Source organism: Grammomys surdaster, unplaced genomic scaffold (genome assembly GCF_004785775.1).
Source record: "Grammomys surdaster isolate TR1022 unplaced genomic scaffold, NIH_TR_1.0 225, whole genome shotgun sequence".
NCBI classification, from domain to species: Eukaryota; Metazoa; Chordata; class Mammalia; order Rodentia; family Muridae; genus Grammomys; species Grammomys surdaster.
This window is the reverse complement of record NW_021604670.1, coordinates 1,121,169-1,141,554: the sequence shown is the minus strand read 5'-3', so window position 1 is coordinate 1,141,554 and position 20,386 is coordinate 1,121,169. Positions and strand designations below refer to the sequence as shown.

General features: G+C 40.0%; 1 protein-coding gene across 2 annotated transcripts in view; it reads left to right on the top strand.

Moving 5' to 3' along the window:
* Nucleotides 1-20,386, top strand: part of Tek (TEK receptor tyrosine kinase) — a 118,307-nt gene that overhangs the window by 50,886 nt on the left and 47,035 nt on the right. For both annotated transcript variants that reach the window (XM_028773388.1, XM_028773389.1), the window contains exons 3-8: nt 392-502; nt 910-1,062; nt 6,607-6,738; nt 7,148-7,288; nt 12,272-12,400; nt 14,731-14,882. In XM_028773388.1, coding sequence (XP_028629221.1) covers nt 392-502; nt 910-1,062; nt 6,607-6,738; nt 7,148-7,288; nt 12,272-12,400; nt 14,731-14,882 — 818 coding nt within the window. The remainder of the gene's footprint in view (nt 1-391; nt 503-909; nt 1,063-6,606; nt 6,739-7,147; nt 7,289-12,271; nt 12,401-14,730; nt 14,883-20,386) is intronic.

Sequence of the window (20,386 nt, the reverse complement as noted above, 5' to 3'; positions counted from 1 at the left end):
ATTAGAATCCTTTTGCATCTTGAGTAAACATGCTGGGGATTGGGGAAGGGTAGCAGATTCATACCTAATATAGTTTATAATTAATATCAGGCCATATTGCAATGGCAGATGTCAATCATCATAATGTCCCTACTTCCCAAGCCACTTACAGGATAGAATTATCATAACTATCATATATATATATTTGTATTTTATAAAAGAAATGACCATTCTTTTCATTAGATTCTTTAAAAGGCTCATATAGTCTATTATGCACTATTATTTTTTTCATCAGAAAAGCAGGTGATGCTTGGTGTGTGCTGGGTCTCATCCACCAGAATTTAGTGTTTATTAGAGGGAAATGTGTGAATATCTATCTATTTATTTATCTATCATTTTTCTCTTTTAAAAGCTTCCTTCCTACCTGCTACGTTAACTATGACCGTGGACAGGGGAGACAATGTGAACATATCTTTCAAAAAGGTGTTAATTAAAGAAGAAGACGCAGTGATTTACAAAAATGGTGAGTCTATTTCATCTTCTTTTATCACTTCCATCCACGAGGTGCTGGATGATAACTAACACATGAGATGCTGTCATATTGCAATCTCAAGGGTGGCTGTCTAAGAGGCTGCTGTGATACAGGCTTGACAAATTCTGTGTATAACAGAAGCCCTCTTGGACAAGGTGTGTGGTTATTCAATCAAGCAAACTGAGGTAGGGATTTAATAAAAGAATGCACATGCATGCACACACATGTAAAGTGCAGGTGCATACAATAAAAGCTGATGGTGACATATGTAAATAGAGTCTCAAATCCAATGAGGCAAGATGCAAGCCTTTTTGACTGTGAGGATGTTTGATTATAAAAACAAACAAATAGGTGTGATTGAGCACAAACTTTTTTCCTCCACTTTTCTCCCTCGCCAGGTTCCTTCATCCATTCAGTGCCTCGGCATGAAGTCCCTGATATTTTAGAAGTGCACCTGCCTCATGCCCAGCCCCAGGATGCTGGTGTGTACTCGGCCAGGTACATAGGAGGAAACCTGTTCACCTCGGCCTTCACCAGGCTGATTGTCCGGAGTAAGTGACTGAGAGGCCACTGTTCTATACTGATGTAGTCGTTAGGATTTGTAGTTTCAAGTTATGGCAACCTGCAGTGCTACATAATCAAGATGAAGGGGTGGTGGGCAGGAGACCAAAGACTCTTGAGAAATTGATAGTAAGATCGACAAGCAAGTTGCAGATAAGATGTGTTCTAGGGAAGACGTGGAGTTCGGAAGTAGCGGGATTGGGCTAATGGCCTAAGCTTTTCATCTAGGAGGTTGTTGTTACCATGGCTAAGGTTCACAATGCTTTACCTCCATGTTTTATATTTCCAGTAGAAAGAATTAGCTTGGTCTAACATACATAGATGTCAACCAGCCTAAAGCAGGAAGCCACAGGCAAGAGTATAAAACAGAAGCCACAGTTGCACTGCAGGACCATCCCCATTAGGAAGCAGAATTGGAAGTGAGGAGGATGGTCTCTCTGGATACTGAGATGTGACTTCTCTCTGGATACTGGGATGTGACTATTACAGGAGGATGGGTTGGGTCACCTGGGCTCCTAGATAAACATAATTTCCTTCAAGTCTCATGCATTCTAGAACATTTGACTCTGTAGTGAGAAACTGCAAGAGCTAGAACTAGGGGAAACGTCCCATCCACTATAGGATAATCATCAAGGTGGAAGGAGCCAGCATCAGTAATTTTTATGGAGCAATTGACTTATAGAAAGCAAGAGGCTTGCCTCAAATTCCTCTCAGCCGTGTTTGATTTGTGCTATTAATCACTCAGGCCTTCAGGCCTAAATCTCATCTCTGTAATTCAGTGTTTTGAAAAGCATTAACTGTATTGAATAGCGTTGTGTTGGTGTTAAAGACAGATAACACAATAAACCCATAGCCCTTGGGTAATTCCCAGTCAGAGCAGGTATGTATATAAGTAGATAACTCAACATTACAGTATAATGGTAGAAGTATGAAAAGTGTGGTTAACTTAGTTTATTTCCTATGCCAAGATACTTCAAGAGATATAAAGTAAGGTGTGATTATAGGCAAGATTATTTGAACTTGACTCCAGAGAAATCCGCTTCTGTTCTCAAAACCCCTTTCTTGTGCAGAGATAATTTAAAATCCATCTTTAAAGGATATTAGTAAAGCTACAGTATTCAGCTTTTGATGTCTAGCTTTTCAGTTACTTCTCAAATTCTCCTTCAGTTCATCCTTTACACCACTATACAGGAGAGGCCAGAAGGTAAAGGAGCCCTTTGTACTCATTTCTTAAGGTAGCTCTTGTCTGATACAATGCTATATATTCAAGGACTCAGAATCTGGGATAAATAGGGTATTCTGTCTTGGAGCAGAACCATTAGACTAATGCATATTTGTTTGAGACTGAGAGAAACAGAGTTCTCCTACTCTTTTTTTCTATTTATTTATTTATTTATTTATTTATTTTATAATTTATTCTTTCTCAAATCATAATTCATTCACACAGGGGTTATAAACACAGAAAGGCAGGATGTGGGGAAGGGAATGACACTGGAGTGTGGGTGTTCAGGGGGAATACAGATATCATTAGAACCGGGTATCAGCTGGGTGAAGGTTCAGGGGACAGGCCACTATGACTCTGCCTATGACTCGCTTGACCTTATCTAAGTTGGTATTGTCTGCCAAGGCTACCTATTTACAAGGTCTATGGCTATTCAGGCTTGTAGATTTCCACAAAAGCTGCCTGTTGACATTAGCTTATAGCCATCTGTTTCAGTGTTTTTCCACTGAGACCCAAAACTTGGTGTTAGTATACATGTATGACAGGCCTATTGCTGATTTTAGGCCTATGGATGATTTTAGGCCTACAGTGGGTAAGCAGGGCTGCCCCTGACATCTCCTCCCTTCTCTAAGTATAGAAGGGCTGTGGCGATTCTAATCTTGTGAAGGCAGGAATAGAGGCCTGACCTCCAGTATTTGAAGGGGACCTTGTAATGGCTCCAGTCCCCCTGTCATTGTCCAGTGAGGCATGAGGGCCATACCCATCCTGATGTCTTTTTCCTGAAGAGGGGATATTTTTGACATCAACCCCTATGCAGTCAGGCTTGTCCCTCAGGGAACCCAGATAGATATTTTTATCTTTTATTTATATTCCCTTGCAGTGCTTAGCCTCGAAGCCTAAGCAAGAATTCAGATCGTCAGTCAGAGGGGGTTCTGGGTGGCCCCTCTCTGCTTGGTCTAGGGGCAGAATTCCCCCCTTTTAGGTTGGGTGGACATGGGTTTTGGAAACACCCTGTATAAAGTAACAACCTCATCTTGAGTCTCATGGTCCTCCATAGCTAACTTATGATAATGTATCTGAGTAGGTTTTGCTACCAAATTATTTATCTGTTGTTTCACAGAGTTAGTCTGCCTATTTGAGGGCCAGGGACCAGCAGAAAAAAAGCAAAAAGAACCCAAATAATGGTCCCAAGATGGGAGGAAATAGGGTTGACAACCTTGGAGAGGCTGAAAACCAATTCTTGTACCAGCATTCATCTGTCTCTTTCTCTCTCTGATTTTTCTTAGGGCCTTCACTGACCTATTTCATGCTCTCTTTAACCCTCCTTGTCTTGTCTATGTAAAGGCAACCTTCTCCTTTAAGGGCTGTACACAGTCAAGAGCTGTACACAGCCTTTTCTATTGTAATAGAGTAAATCAAGTCCAATAAGTATCTTTGCGATTTTAGGTCTCTTCCGACAGCAAAACGTGGTATTTCTTCAGATTAGTGATGTCAATCTCTAGCTGTTTGATGTTCTTGTCAGTGGCCCTTCAAAGGTCTGAGTAGTATAAGTTCAGAGGCCAGCATCTGGATTAGAACTTCTAACAGCAGACATCACAGGTGATTCATTTTTACCTGGGATGCTGCCTGAGTTAAAGCTCCTGGGAGTCCCTCTTTCTCTCGGTTTTCTGGGGTTGGGTACAGAGCTGCCGTCTGTGACCTGCTCTATGCTCGGGCCCAGACCAGAAGTCGAGTTTTCCTACACTTACCTCTCACTTGAACACATAATTTCTGACATTAGTGTGTAGGCTCCCCCAACACCAAGCAAGTCACCAGAAGATATTACCTGGATATCTTCTTAATTATTAATTAGCTGATACTAGTTAATATTCCAGCTTAACTCTGTTCTGCCTCCTCCTGGAGATAGTGTCAGATCCCACAGGTAAGGGCTCAGTTACATAAAATTGTCCTTATTTTGCTTGCAAGTTGGGAACTGCAGGTCGTATGTTCCTGACCGGATAGCTATAAACCAAGGTTTCTCAAGGTTCCATTCTCTGCGTTGGTGAACTACTAGGCCATTTCCCAGAACTCAGAGAAAGAATTAGGTTTATTATAAAAAACAGTAAAGAGGATCCAGTCACAGGGCAAAGGTACACAGGGCAAGGTGCAGGGATGAGGTGGTAGTACTTCCAGGCACTCTCCAGGAGCCTTCTAATCCAAAAGCTCCCTCAATCTTCAGTCATTAGCTAGCCTTTCAGCCCTTAGCCCACCCTAGAGATTAAAGGTGGGACTAATGTCCCAAGTGTCCAGATCTCCTTTGGTGTTTCTGATGACCCTTATCATAAAGTTACTTAAGGGCCCCTTTACCACCAAAACTAGCATTCAAAAGTATCCTCATTAGCATACAAAAGGTGTTTATTACTTTGAGGGTTTTAGGAACAGTGTACTAGGAAACAAGTGTAGTAACCAGAAATTTATTTCTTAATAGATCATATTGTCATCAGGAAAATGTTTAAAATCTTTAAATATTTAAACTAGTATATTGGGGAAATCTCCTAGTTTAGACTTCTAAGTGCTAGGCATACAGAACCGAGTTGCCATTATCAAGTTTGCAGTTTTTGGTATGTGTCAAAAAGGAAATAGAGATTAGAATTTGGAGCTCATCTGGCCTTTTTCCCATAAAGCAAAAGAGGGGGGGGGGGGGGGGGGGGGGGGGGGGGGGGTGGAGTATATGACTGTTGCCTGTGTTAGCATATTTAACAAAGCTATTTGAGAAGCATGCTAGTATCTAAAGTCATTCAAAGGAAGGTTGAGTGGAGCTATGCTCACCCTGTTTAACAACAGCTCCTCAATATGACTTACTTGATGTTTATTGAGGGAAGCTGGAGTCACAAGTCATCTCTTCTGTACTAACTAAAGCATAGAAACAGATAGTGCTTTTAACATTTTGTCTTAGAAACCCCACCAGTATGCTTATAGATTGCTTTTGAGTATAAATTTTTTTCATGACAAAAGATTTCTTACAACATAGGTTTTATTTTCCTTTGCATGCCATGAATAATATATGGCTCCTTAAAATATAGCATTGCAAAGCTTAAAAACCAGGGCACATAAGTGGATATTATTTGATTATCAACCAACTCTAACTTCTCCATCCTAAGAGATCAACCCGATTATCCTCGGGAGTTTTATCCTTCTTCCTAGGATTGGGGATGAGGCTAGGCTATACCAACAGGCAGACACTAGGCTACAGAACAGTTTCATGTACGAGGAGCCTGTTTCACTTCAATTATCTGACTTTATGTTATGACTTTATTGTGTGTAAGTGCCTAGTAGCCTGGCTCACACTAATTATGCAGTTTTTCTTCTATTATATGCCAAGGAGTGTAACTATTAGCTTTCAGACATCTTGAAACCTTATCTATTGAGGCTGGTATGTGTTGATAGTTTTCCTGATTATTTTAGAGAAAATACTGATAGCCAGGGGTTCTTGCCAAGGAGAGTTTGAGGTTACATCAGCTGCAGGCATGTATCCAAGCACCACGAGACTAGTGCCTGGAGACAATGATACTAGTTCCCTACAGATGAAAAATGAAGCCAAAATTTCAGATACAAAGAACCATACCAGTACTCCTGAGGTTTCTGTATATTTGAAGTTATTCTTGAGTCTAATTAACAATCTAAAACCACTAAGTGTTGGAAGCAACAAGGAAAGATGAATCTAGGAAGCATTTTACTGCCTTAAGCTGAGTTTTACATATCTTGCTTTTTGTTTCACTTGTTTCTTATATACTTTCCAGTGGAAATAGTGCATCCAACTGGCTATCCCTCTCTTTAGCCTTAGCCCTCCTCCACCTACTCCAGGCTGAGTCGATGTGTGGGCTTGTTGGCTGTGGGTCTGAGATTTGTTTCTGTCAGGTGCCTTGATGATGAATACACCACTGATCAGGGTATCAGTTTTAAAACTGCTTCAGTTCAGACCATACCATGAACATTCCTAGTGCCTCAGCCTGGAACACATGGTCTGCCCTTATCTTTCTTGCTGCTTATGGAGTCCTATACTCCCAGTTTACATCCTGCTCTCATGGAAAGCCTTCTTTATGTACTTTTCTGTTGGCAAGACAGGATCTGGTACTTCTTGTCTCTGCTTCTGTCACTATTTACTGTTTAACTATTCCATTCCACATTACACTATTAGCTTTTAGAGTGACAAGACTGTATTTTGTCTTCATTCCCCTTCTCCACTAAAATGACTATCATATATTAGTTGCTCAATAACGGTTCATTGAGTGACTATGCTTTCCACCCCCGTGTTTCTTTGTTTTAACAATAGGATGCGGAGCTCAGAAGTGGGGTCCCGACTGTAACCGTCCTTGTATTACTTGCAAGAATAACGGTGTCTGCCATGAAGATACTGGGGAATGCATTTGCCCTCCTGGGTTTATGGGGAGGACGTGTGAGAAAGGTAAGTGAATATACTTGAAGACTAAACATAGCTTGAACATAGAGAAGAAGGGAGCTAAATAGCTCTCCTTAGGTCCATGGTACCACCTTTGTGTGGATTAGACAACTTTTTAAAAGGCTATTTACTGCAATGTTACTGGAAAGTTATATCAGAAACACCAATTTGTGGGGCTACAGTCAATATGAAGGCTCATAACCCATGAAACTAAGTGATGGTCTCTTTGGGAGGCAGTTTTGTTTTTTAAGTGGATTATAAAGGAAGGCATGGCCATCTCTCTGCCAGAATCTGAATCCCCAGCCTTCAGATTAGAATTCCCCTGTCTAGAAGAAACTTTATAAAAGTAGAGTCCAGCCTTTCAAGGGCTTACGATTTGATTGTGAATCAGCTTTTGTGTCGTTTCCTCCCGCAGCTTGTGAGCCACACACATTCGGCAGGACCTGTAAAGAAAGATGTAGTGGACCAGAGGGATGCAAGTCTTATGTGTTCTGTCTCCCAGACCCCTATGGGTGTTCCTGTGCCACAGGCTGGAGGGGGTTGCAGTGCAATGAAGGTATGCACCACTTACGTGGGGAACAGGGGAAACTGCAGCTGGAGTCCAGAGGCCAAGCTAGCTGACATCAGCAACAGGATGCATTAGATCACTTGGTCGCTTACCTGTTGTTGGATGCAGGGATTTAAGTCACAGATTTTTTTTTTTTGATGAATAAGACATATATTGGACAGCGAGATTGGATCTGGGAGTAGATGTTTCTTCTGCATGTCACCTAGGGATCTTGTTAAAACACGGATTCTGACTTGCACGGTTCTGGACTGGGACCCGAGGTTCGGCATTTATATTGAATCTCCAGGCAGCTATGTTGCTGTTATGTTTTAGATAATGCTTTGAGTACAAAAATCAAGAAAGATTTATTTTATTTTATTGCCTTATGCCATAAAAATCAGGCTTTAGGACAGATCCAGATGAGATTTAAGGTTCAAGAATAAAATTAACTCCTGTTACTCAGGGATCTTACTCAAGAACTAAAAATTATTGCCAAATTCGTTAACAAATCCTTTATCTCAGACTTTTCTTGGTGCTTATAGTGAGGACACTTGAGGTCTACACTCACCAATTTTGAAGTATGTGATATTGTATACCTGCCTGTACTTGCCACAGTATATCTCTAAGAAGGTCCTTAAACACCACAACTGAAACTTTGTATCCTTAACTAACACATCCACCTTTGCCCCACCAATCCTTGGAAACTACTGTCCATGCTTCTGTTCCTTAGATTCCATCTACAGGAAAGAGCAAAAAATACCTACCCTTCTCTGTCTGGTTTATTCAGCTTAGACAATTCAACTTAGACTCATCCATGTTGTTAATAATAGTCACAGAATTTCTTTCGTGAGGTTCTCCCTCCTTCCCTCTTTCCTTCCTCCTCTCCCTCCCTCCCTCTCTCCCTCCCCCCCCCTTCCCTCTTTCCCTGTCTTTCTCTCTCTTCCTCACCTTCCCACATGTAAAATTATTTTATTTCCAGGTGTAGAGTTTCTGTAGCCTACGGTAGTTGTGTGATTGTTTGCTTGGGTTTTTAGGGAACGTCCACATTGGTTTTGGGTAGTTACATACCTGTAAACAGTACATGAGTGTTCTTTTCTTTATGGTCACTCATGTTTGCTATCTTTTGACATACTGATCCTAGCCATTTTAACAGATGCAATGTGATGATGTCTCATTGAGTTCTTAATTTGTGTTTCTTTGAAGTGATCTGGCTGTGGGCTATCAGTGATCACATCCAGGACCATGTTCATGTTGGGCCACATCCGTTGTCCTTCCCTGATGACCAATGCTATTAAATATGTTTTTGTGTACATATTGGCTATTAATATATCCTCTAAGAGATGTCAACATAAGTTCTTTGCCCATTTTTTTTACAATTATTTATTTACATCCCAAATGTTGCCCCCTCTCCTGGTCCCCCTTGCAGTGTTTCTCCCCCTATCCTCCATCTCCTCAGCCTCTGAGAGGACAGCTCCCCTGGTATTCCCTGACTCTGGTTCATCAAGTCTCCACATGATTAGGCACATCCCCTCCCACTGAGGCAGCCGTGGCAATCCTCTGATACATGTGTCAGGGGCCTCGTACCAGCCCATGTATGTTTTCTAGTTGGTGGCTCAGTTTCTGGGAGCTCTTAGGGGTCCAGGTTAGTTGACACTATTGGTCTTCCTGGGGGATTATCATCTTCTTGAGGACCTCCAATTCTTCCCCTAACTCTTCCATAGGGGTCCCTACTTATCTCCAATGTTTGTTTGTCTCAGTCATCTGTCTCAGTCAGCTGCTGGGTAGAGCCTCTCAGAGGGCTGCTATGCTAGCTAGACTCTTGTATGTAAGCACGAAATAGCATCATTAATAGTCTGAGGGACTGGTGAGATGAGTATCAAGTTGGGCCGATCACTGAATGACTTTTCCTTCAGTCTCTGCTCCATCTTTGCCTATTTAAAAAAACAAACAACAACCAACCAAACAAAAACGGGTTTTCTTGCTTGTTAGTTACTTGACCTTCTCCTATGTACTAGAAAGAAACTCTTACAGTATATATGGCCTATAGCTATTTCCTTCCAGTCCACTGATGGTCTCCACTCTGCTAACTACCTGAAGCCTTTTAATTTGGTGCAAATTTTCTTATTTGTCTCATTGGCTTGTTTTTAGGATAATGCCCAGGTCATTTTCCAAATTGGCCTAAAATTTTTTCTTTTATTTTTTTTTCCTAATAGATTTTATAATTTGAGGTCTTGGGTTTAAGTCATTCATCTATTTTCAGTTGATTTTTGTATGTCCATTTTATTCTTCTATTTGTGGCTGCCTATGTTTCCTTCGCATTATTTATTGACATGACTATCTTTTTTTCATTGTGTATTTTGGTTCCTTTACTGAATCAATTGACAATAAATATACAGATCTGTTTATGGATTTTCTGTCCATTGGTTCTTTATGTAGTTTGGATATTAGCCCTCTGTCAGATGTAGGTTGGTGAAGATCTCTTTCCATTCTGTAGGCTGGCATTTTGTCCTATTGATGCTGTCTTTTGCCTTACAGAAGTTCTTTGATGTTGTTGTTGGGTTTTTTTTTTTTGTCTTTCAGTTTTATGAGGCCCCATTTATCAATTGTTGATCTTAGAGCCTGCGCCATCAGTGTTCTGTTCAGGAAGTTGTCTCCTACACCAATATGTTCAGGGCTATTTCCCACTTTCTCTTCTCTTAGATTTAGTGTATCTGGTTTTATGTTTATGTTTAGTGTATCTGATTATGTTGAACATTATGTTGAGGTTCTCGATCCACTTGGACTTGAGCTTTTTGTAGGGTGATAAATACGAATATATTTGCATTCTTCTACATGAAGAGTGTCAGTTAGAACAGCACCATTTGTTGAAGATGCTCTCTTTTCTCCATTGTATGGTGTTGGCATCTTTGTCAAAAACCAAGAGCTCATAGGTGTGAGGGTTTTTTTTCTGGGTCTTTGATTCTATTCCATTGATCAACCTACTATTTCTATACCAATAGCCAGGCAGGACTCCCAGTGTAAGGATAATGATACCAACCCACCCACAAAATCTTTGACCCAAAATTTGTCCTGTGTACCAGGGACAAAGATGGAGCACAGACTGAGGAAGTAGCTAACCAATGACTGACCCAAACTGAGACCCATCCCATGGGTAAGAACCAATCCCTGACACTATTCATTATTCTCTGTTATGTTTGCATAACATATGTTATGTTTGCATAGCATAACTATCCTCTGAGAGGCTCCACTCAGCAGCTGACCAAAACAGATGCAGAGACTCACACCAAAACATTAGACAGAGCTCACTGTGTCTTGTGGAAGAGTGGGCGACAGAGCGAGGGACTCTTGGTGGCTACCAGAGACATAAACACCAACCAAAGAGTGAGAATGGGGTGTGTGGACCTAGGACCACTGTACATATGTAGCAGATGTGTAGCTTGGTGTTCATGCAGGTTCCCCAACACCTGGAGTGGGGCCTTACGCTGTTTCCACTGCCTGCCTGTGGATCCTGTTCCCCTAGCTGGCTGCCTTGTTGGTCTCAGTGGGAGAGAATATGCCTGGTCTTGTGGTGACTTGATGTTCCAGGGTGGGTTGGTACTAGTGGGGTGTTTCCCTCTCACAGGAGAAGGGGAGAGGGAGGGACTGCATGAAGGGGACTGGGAGGAGAGGGGCTGCAATCAGAATATAAAGTGAATAAATAAATAAATTAGTGAAAACAGTACACTAAGAAGAGCAACTTAAAAAAAGAAGGGGTTTGTTTGGCTCATAATTCAAGAGTACATTCCATTTGGTGGGGACATCAGGCAGCAGGGAAAAACCTGAATAGATGTTTTGAAGCAGCAGGTCACATGGCATGCACAGTCAGAAGGCAGAGAGTAATGGTGCCTGTGTGCAGCTCACTTTTTATGTAGCCCAGGATCCCAGCTAAGGGGATGAGGTCACCCACAACTGGCAGCTCTTCCTTTCACCATTAACCTTATCAACATAATCCCTTACAGGCATGCCCAGAGGCTCATTTCCCAGGTATTCTAGATCCTATGACATTGACAATTGAGATTAACAATCACTGTAGTTTTCCCGTTGCAGATTGAGAATGTCTGCTGAAATTCCTCATTGTTGTGAATGTACTTTCTTTGAACATAATTATAATTGATTTTAAAATCTTGCCTTCTTTTTTGTAATATTAGGTCCTTGCAGTTAGTTGCTATTGAGTTTTTCTTTTCTTTCTTTCTTTTTTTAAAATTGAACACACTTCTCTACCACTTCTTATGTTGAATAATTTGAAATTTTATCGTGAGTACCTAATATTACATTGTAGGGATTCTGGAGCATGATATATCCCTCAGGAGGAATGCTCACTTTGTTTTAATTTAGTAGGCTACTGACTTGGTTGTGCTCACGCTATGGGCTATGACTCTTAGTCATCAGGCCAAACTCTCTTCAGGTTTTTCCATCTTTATCAGGGCTTCTCTGAGTATGTTGAACATGCGTTTGGTTCAAGGGTCAGCCAAAGACCTGTTTTTTTTTTTTCTCAACCCAGTATTTCTAATTTCCTTTTTTCCCCAGTGACTGGCTCTTTCCTCCAACTTTCCAGGCTCACAAGATGACAGATTTTCTTTTGAGTTTTATCCTCTTACATGGTGTCGATCATACTCAACACTTAAGCCAAAAACTGAAAAATGAGAAACACACCATTCCTATCTTCCAAATTTCACTTCCCTTTTAAAAGCTCCCTGGCTTCTTCTGCCCACATAGATTCTTCCCTGATTTCAAGTAGTCTTTTTGGAATACTGTATTATGAAGTGTATTCTAGTAGAAAGTTATTGAATTCTCTGGAAACAAAATTGACTAAACTTTAAGTCTCAATAAATCTCACAAATGGCACACTATTGTATATAGTTCAGCAAAGTTGATAGTATGGAAGGAAACTAAAATTAGCCATTGAGAGCCTTCTTCTATACTAACATAAGTTTATGACATCTTTGTTCCCAGCATGCCCATCTGGTTACTATGGACCAGACTGTAAGCTCAGGTGCCACTGTACCAATGAAGAGATGTGTGATCGGTTCCAAGGATGCCTCTGCTCTCAAGGATGGCAAGGGCTGCAGTGTGAGAAAGAAGGTAAAGCAAGGTAACACTGTGGTCAGGGTCATGTTCAGCATGTCTGAAGAGAGCCCTACTGGTGTAATTCTTACTCTGGCATGCTAACATCCTCTAGCTATTTCTTACACACACACACACACACACACACACACACACCCCAAAATAAAACAACAAATACCCATTTTATTTCTTTCAAGGATCTGTAGTAGTTTCTTGTCTATCGCTATGATAGGGCATCATGACCAAGACAACTTATAAAAGAAGTTTAATTTAGCTTGTGGTTCCAGAGGAGTAGAGGTTCTGATGGCAAAGGAAAGGCTTGGCTATAGATAGTTGGAGTAGCAGTTGAGAACTAATATCTTGATCCACAAGCAGGAGGCAGAGACAGCAGGGTGGGGTAAACAGAAAGAGAAGAAAGTACTGGAGATGTCCCAGAGGCTTTTAAAACCTCAAAGCCATCACCAGTGACAAATCTTCTCTGACATCTAATCACCCACAACACAGTGGAACCCCTCTCAGAGACCTCAACCTCTAATTTATCTCTTGACGCAGATGTTCTCTGTCTTTTTGAGTTGTTCCTGTTTTGTTTCTTAACTGAAACTGTTTAAGAGATACTGTAGGAAATGAAGGCTAGAACACTAACGTCTAATCCTGACACTCCTAGTCCTTCTTAAACAGTTCCACCACTTGGGACTAAAGAGTTAAACATCTGAGCCCATGGGGGTCATTTTCATTCACACCTGCACAGATGCCTATAGTACCCTCATTTCTGAATAAGCCAAATGCTTGCTGAGATCTTCATAGATATACGTGCTGTCAAAAACACCCATGCACATAAAACATTAGAAAAAGAGCATGGAATACATTTTACAAGGGTAAATGTGATTTAGAAAGAAATATATTTCCAACTCAGTCTTTACTCAGAAAAAGGCAGCTGGTTTGGCTTTCTGTCTCTGTGACAAAATGGCTGAGAAAGTCAGCAAGATCGCCTACAGGAAATAGCATACAATGTGACGGGACACCAGAGGGATTGAAGGAAAAGACTTATTCATTTTAGGCTAATCTACTTCTGAGTGAACTGACTGTGCTCCTGAAAGGACTACATCAATCTCTTCTGAGAGCATGGCCCAATGACCTGACTGTCTGGCATAGAGGTCTCATCTATAAAAATCTCCACCACCTCAAAACACTGCCATGTTAAAGGTCAAATTACCAGGACAGACACCTTTGGGGATATAGTTAAACCAAAATCCATCTCTGTATTTAATTAAGATAATCAGAATTTCCTTTTTTTGGTAAAGACCTTGAACTTTAAAAGTCAATTCATTCTCAATGATACAGATACTAGGCACATCGGTTCCTGATACCATGTGTTGCTTTTGTTAATACTGGGGAATTTTTTTCTTCATTCAATATGGCAGCACCGTTTTTTATTTTACTGTTGGCTAGATTGCTTTGGGAGAGTTTATCTCATGTCTGTGACAAAATTGTGTATAATTTAAATCACTCCATTCTTATTATTTACTCATCACTTACAGATTTCTCAACCAGTGAAAGACCTCTTATACTTCCATACCGAGGATCATTTTGTTGATGGGAAACACTGTGTGGCTGTTTCCTGAATTGGGGAACTTGTTTGTTTGTTTGTTTGTTTGTTTATTCATTTATTTTATAAATCACTTTCAAAAGCAAGATGGGACTAAGAACTAGGTTTGGGGCAGTGTGTGGCTATGATGATCATTTTACATTGAGTGCAGCACCATGGCAGAAGACTGTGAACTTTGGGTTCAGAAAGACCTGAGCTTGAGTCTAGGTTTTGAGGTTCAGTTCCTTATGTAAAGTAGAGATATTAATAGTATCCTCAAATTTATTAGGCAATGATAAATTAAAATAGTTATAAAGCCCTCATGTAGAGTAGGTTTTAGTCTCTTTTTCTGTTGCCATGATAAGATATTCTGACAAAGGCAACTTAAGAGAGAAAGGTTTAGTTTGCCTCAAAGCTCAAGGTACTTCCCTATTATGGTGGGGAACTCAAGGCAGCAGGAGCTGAAGAAGATGGTCACATTGCAACCAGAGTCAAGACCCAGAGAACAATGAATGATAAGCTCAGCTTGCTTCCCCCTGATCAGCATCCCTAACAGGGAAATGTACCAAGTATGTCTTCTCACAACAGATAACCTCATCAAGACAATCTCTTGTAGACATGCTCATAGACCCATCTTTCAAGTGATTGTAAATTTTGTAAAGTTAATGATTAATTTAACCAGAGTGAGTGACTACTAGAGTAGCTATTGCTGTTATGTTGAAGATTAGACTACATTGTTCTGATTTTTTTTTTTTTAATGTAGGCAGGCCAATGATGACTCCACAGATAGAGGATTTGCCAAATCACATTGAAGTAAACAGTGGAAAATTTAGCCCCATCTGCAAAGCCTCTGGCTGGCCACTACCTACTAGTGAAGAAATGACCCTGGTGAAGCCGGATGGAACAGTGCTCCAAGTAAGAACCACTCCTCAGTACACCTGCTTAGCACCATAAGATGGTTTCACTGCAGTAGTCTGTCTCTGAAAGCTGGATTTTACTCCAGGGCTTAATCCCTTCCTGGCTAGTATCTTGTCATCTTTGATAAGTACCATGCTTATCAAGTGCAGATAGATACTGATTCACCGAAATCACACCAACATCTTCTGTATGGGCAGTGCTGCAATGCCAGGTTGGGAATTTGCCATCACAATGGGGTTGTCAGATCTGAGTGTCAAGGATAGCCCATATCCTACAAAACTGTCCAACTGTGTGTACTGAACTATGTACAGGTCAGATGATGTAAGACCTTCCTATTGTCTCCTCTAAATCCTATAGTAAGCAGCGTAAGGTGGTCTAGGGGCCACAGGGATCTTGAAACCCGTGAATGAGTATCATACTGTGCTATCATGGCAAAGATTTTGTAATATATTGAGAATTATATGTTCCTTCCAGACCTTAGATTTTTTTAATTGAAATTTTTTTTCACACAGTATATTCTTATCATGGTTTTCTCTCCCTTGTCTCCTCCCAGATCTTCTTTACTTTGTCACCCATCTAACTCCATGCCTTCTTTCTTTCTCTCTTCAGAAAAAAAAATCAGGCCAAAACAAACAAACAAACAAACAAACCAGAATAAAACAAAGCAAACACAAGAAAAAAAAACAAAGAAAAAACATGAAAGACACATACCCTCTCCACACACATCCACAAAACCCATAAATACACAAAATCAGAAACTGTAGTAGACAAGCAAAAGACATAAATGTAAACAACAACCACCACCAAAAACAAAAAAAAAATCCTAACAAAGCATTATGAGCAAAATTTCAAGAAATCAAAAGTTTGCTCATAATGCTTTGTTTAGGTAATTTCTGTCTTGGCTTAGTTAAGGTTTTATTGTTGTGACGAAACAGCCAAGACCAAGGCAACTCTTATAAAGGCAAACATTTAAATGGAGCTGGCTTACCGTTTCAGAGGTTCAGTCCATTATCATCATGGTGGAAAGTATGGCAGTCGTAGTGCTGGAGGAGCGAAGAGTTCTACAACTTGATCCACAGGCAGCAAAAGGAGACTGTTCTCTGAAGGCAGCCAGGAAGAGGCTATGATCACACTGGCAGATTTGAGCATACATATGAGACCTCAAGGTCCTACCTCCACAGTAACACACTTTTTTTTTAACATGGCTACACCTCCTCCAATAAGGCCACACCTTCTAATAGTGCCACTTTCCATGGGCCAAGCATATTTAAAGTACCTCAGTCATCTTCTAGACATGGGGCGTTCCTATAACGTGGTTTGTATACTCAGTGGGGCTCCATTAGAGAAAACTAATTTTTCCTTGGAAAGTGGTTGTCAGTTGGAGATAGATAGGTTTAGGGATAGGAGATTGTGTCTACTTTCCCTGTCAGCAATGGGGTACTATCTGAATGTTCCAAGGTGTCTCACTCTCTATCCTGTTGTGAGTCTCCATATTTGTTCCCATCTGCTGTAGGAGGACCTGATACTGGCTGAGAGAGACACTGATTTATACATATAGCAGCATGTTGTTGGGAGTCATTTTATTATTATGTTTCTTTAAGCAGAACAGTGGTATTTGGCCTCCCCCTTGTTCCATGGCCTATTTAGTCTCAGGTTCTTGGCTATCTGAGCAGTGTTAGGCATGGGTTTCATCTCATGGTGTGGACCTTAAATCTAATCAGAAAACTATTGTCTACTCTCCTGACTTTTGTGCCACTATTGTAACAGCATATCATACAGAAAGGTCACCATTGTAAGTTGAAGGGTTTGTAGTTAGGTTGGGGTTACATTTCTCTTCTGGTAGTATACAGAGTATTTTTCTATACCAGGGACAGTAGTCATTAGGGGTGGAGGCTCTAGATAGACACCAGCTTGACTTTTCAGTGTTCAGTGAGTAATATAGGTGTTGTCTTCAGCAGTAGGGCCTTATCATCAGTTTGTGGAAAGTTGGAAAGTAACAAATAGCCATGGCAATAGCCTGTGTTTTTTGAAGGTTTCCATGAGACCCATTTGTCCAACAACTTGATTAGACGTAACCTAATCTGGCACAGGATGTTTTACTTGGCTGGGCAGTGGTGGCGCATGCCTTTAATCCCAGCACTTGGGAGGCAGAGGCAGGCGGATTTCTGAGTTCGAGGCCAGCCTGGTCTACAGAATGAGTTCCAGGACAGCCAGGGCTACACAGAGAAACCCTGTCTCAAAAAACAAAAAACAAAAAAACAAAAAAAAAAGAAAGAAAGAAAAAAGAAAGGGATATTTCACTTGGTGGCAAGAGAGATGTAGTTGGGCCTTTGGCCTTTGTCTCCCCATTCAAATATTCCATTCAAATATTTTTCATGTATTTCATGTAAGATTTTTCATAGTGCTATATGAATTTGCACTCCCAACCAGCAATGAATGAGTCTTCCCCTTACTCCACACTTTCACCATCATAAACTGTCATTTGATTGTGTGAGAATATCTAACAAGCTTCTACAGTTGTAGGCTTCTATGTGATCCCTGAAACGGCCCTTAGTTTTAGCTGTTCCTCTAGCATTTTCCTACCGCTTCCTTTCTCCCCCTCTTCATTTAATCATCCCATTACAATCCCTCCGCATCTCTCCATAACTATATATGCTGTTTCCATCTCCTCTAGCCCTTTCCTCTGTACCCAACATCTATGGTTATATGGATCATAGCCTTCTTTAACAGCTAATATCCACATACGAGAGAATACATACTACATTTGTCTTATTTGGGTCTGGGTCATTTCACTCCGGATGATTTTTTTCTAGCTCCATCTACTTACCTGAAAATTTCATAATTGCATTTTTTTAGAGGCAAGTAGTATTCATTGTGTAAATGTTCCACATTTTCCTCATACATTCTTCTGTTGAGAGACATCTAAACAGTTTCCAATTTCTGCCTATTGTGAAGACAGCAGCAGTGAACATGGAAGAGCAAGAGCCTCTGTAGTAGGATGAAGTGTTCTTTGGATCTATGCCCAAGAGTGGTATAGCTGGGTCTTGAGGTAGATCTATCCCCAGCTAACTGAGGAATCCCCACCCTGATTTTCATAGTGTTATATGAATTTGCACTCCCAACCAGCAATAGACAAGTCTTTCCCTTACTCCACATTTTCACCATCATAGGCTGTCATTTGTTTGATAGAGAAGACACACATTAACTGTGGATGGTCCTTATCTAAAACTTCCTTTTCCATGCTCATGTGCAGAGTGTTTCCCCACAGTTCCCATTTGGGGTGTGGAGAGACTATGGTCCAGTCCTAGACTGTGAGCACACAGTTTCCCTGGTGTCACTTACTGAAAAGACTATCCTTGTTCCATTGCATATTTGTAGCACTTCGTTGCAGATTAGTTTACTGTAGATATGAGTTCTGCTTCTCAGCTCTCTATTTTGTTCCAGTAGTTTGTGCTTCTTAATCTCACGTCAATATCATGCTGTTTTAATCACTAGAATTTTGCAGTATAGATGGAAATTGTAAGGACTCTTGCATTTAGTTTTTGTCCAGTTTTTTTCTGTCAGTTAATTTATATACGTGTGAGCCTGTGTGTATATATGGGTATATGTGTACTGCATAGGTACAGAAGCCCACAGAGGCCAGAAGAGAGTATGAGATCTCCTGGGACTGGAATGACAAGTGGTTGTGACCTGCAATGTGAGTGCTAGGCTTGGAACCCGCATCGTTTGAAGGAGCAATAAATGCTTTAACCTCAGAGTCATCTCTACAGCCTCTTTGTGGTCTTATTGTTATTGTGAGTTTTTTTCAAATATAAGGAGATATTAGGAGTTTCACTGGTGTTTTTATGGAGATTGAATTGTTTGCTTCGGGTAGTATGAACCATTTTAACAGTGTTTGTTCTACTTAGTAATCAAGACAAGATATCTTTTCACATTTTTACCAATATTTTATACTGTTTTTATTATAACAACATTTTACCTCTGACTAAGACTTCTATATCTGTATTGAGTAAATATAGCAATAGTGGAATACCCTTGTTTTGTTACTAATTCTAACAGAAATAATTTGTGCTTTTCCACCATTTAATATAATACCAACTATAGATTTGTTATGTATAACCTTTATTTTTTTGTATATGTTTCTTCTATTCTGAATGAAGAGACATTGGATTTTGTCAAAGGCTTTTTCTATATCTTGAGAGATAACAACATAATTATTCTCCTTTAGTGCCTATATTCTATAATTTTCTTATTTTGTTGTGTCTTTACATGGTCGAAGTATCAGAGTAATTTTAGCTTGGTAAAAAAGAGTCTGGTAATGGTTTTCTCTTGTCTATTTTATGGCACTCTCTGAAAAGCTCCAGTCTTAATTATTCTTTGAAGGTTTAACAAAATTTACCAGTGAATCAATCTGGGCCTGGTCTTTTTTTAGTTGGAAGATTATTATTATTACTGCTATATTAGACCTGCTTATTGTAGATCTGTTTAAACCATCTCATCTTGGTTTAATTTTCATAAATTATATGCATCTATATAACCACATATTTCTTTTAGATTTTCTAAGTTAGTGGATGCCATTGTTTTATTGCTGTGAAGAGAAAACATGATCATAGCAACTGTCATGAAGAAAAAATATGTAATTGGAGCTGGCTTACTGCTTTAGAAGTTTAGACCATTCTCATGATGGCAGGAAGCTTGGTGGCACGCAGGAAGACATGGTGCTGAGAGTTCTACAGTCCACTGGAGTCCAAAGGCAGTAGGGAGAGAGAGACTTTCGTCTTGGCTTAGGCCTTTGAAAACAGCAAAGCCTACCTCCAATAATACACTTTCTCCAACAAGACTACACATCTTAATTCCTCTCAAGTAGTACCACTCCCTGATTGCTAAGCATTCAAATATACAAGCCTATGGGCAGCATTCTTATTAAACCCCGCAGTGAAATATATATTTTAAAGTAAGACCTAAAATTTTTCTTCATTTTTTTTGGTATCTTTTGTCATGGTTTCTTTTTCGCCTCTAATTTCATTTACCTGGGTTCTCTCTTTCAATTAATTTGATGCTCTATTTTGTTTATATTCTAGAGAGCCAATTCTTGTGTTTTTCATTCTCTGTATTTTGCTGTTGTTGTTCTTAGTTTCTATTCATTAATTTCTCCTCTGATCTTAATGATTTCTTATCACCTACTGACTTAAGGTCTGGTTTGTTTTTTCCAGCACTTTAAGGTATAACATTAAGGTAGTGTCTGTCTTTTGTTGTAAGGTGGATTTCTTGTAGGCAAGAAAGAAGTGGGTCCTGCTTTCTTTTTTATAGTATCTACTTCTCTGTGCCTTTGGAATGAGATCATTAATATTCAGAGTTAATATTGAAAGATGTGTATTGATTCATGACATTTCATTGAATTTGTAATGTTTGCTGTTTTTTCTTCTCTCTTCATTAACTATTATTCTAATGTGGATTAAAGTCTTCCCCATGGCTACCTGGGTAGGTTTGTTTTCTTTACA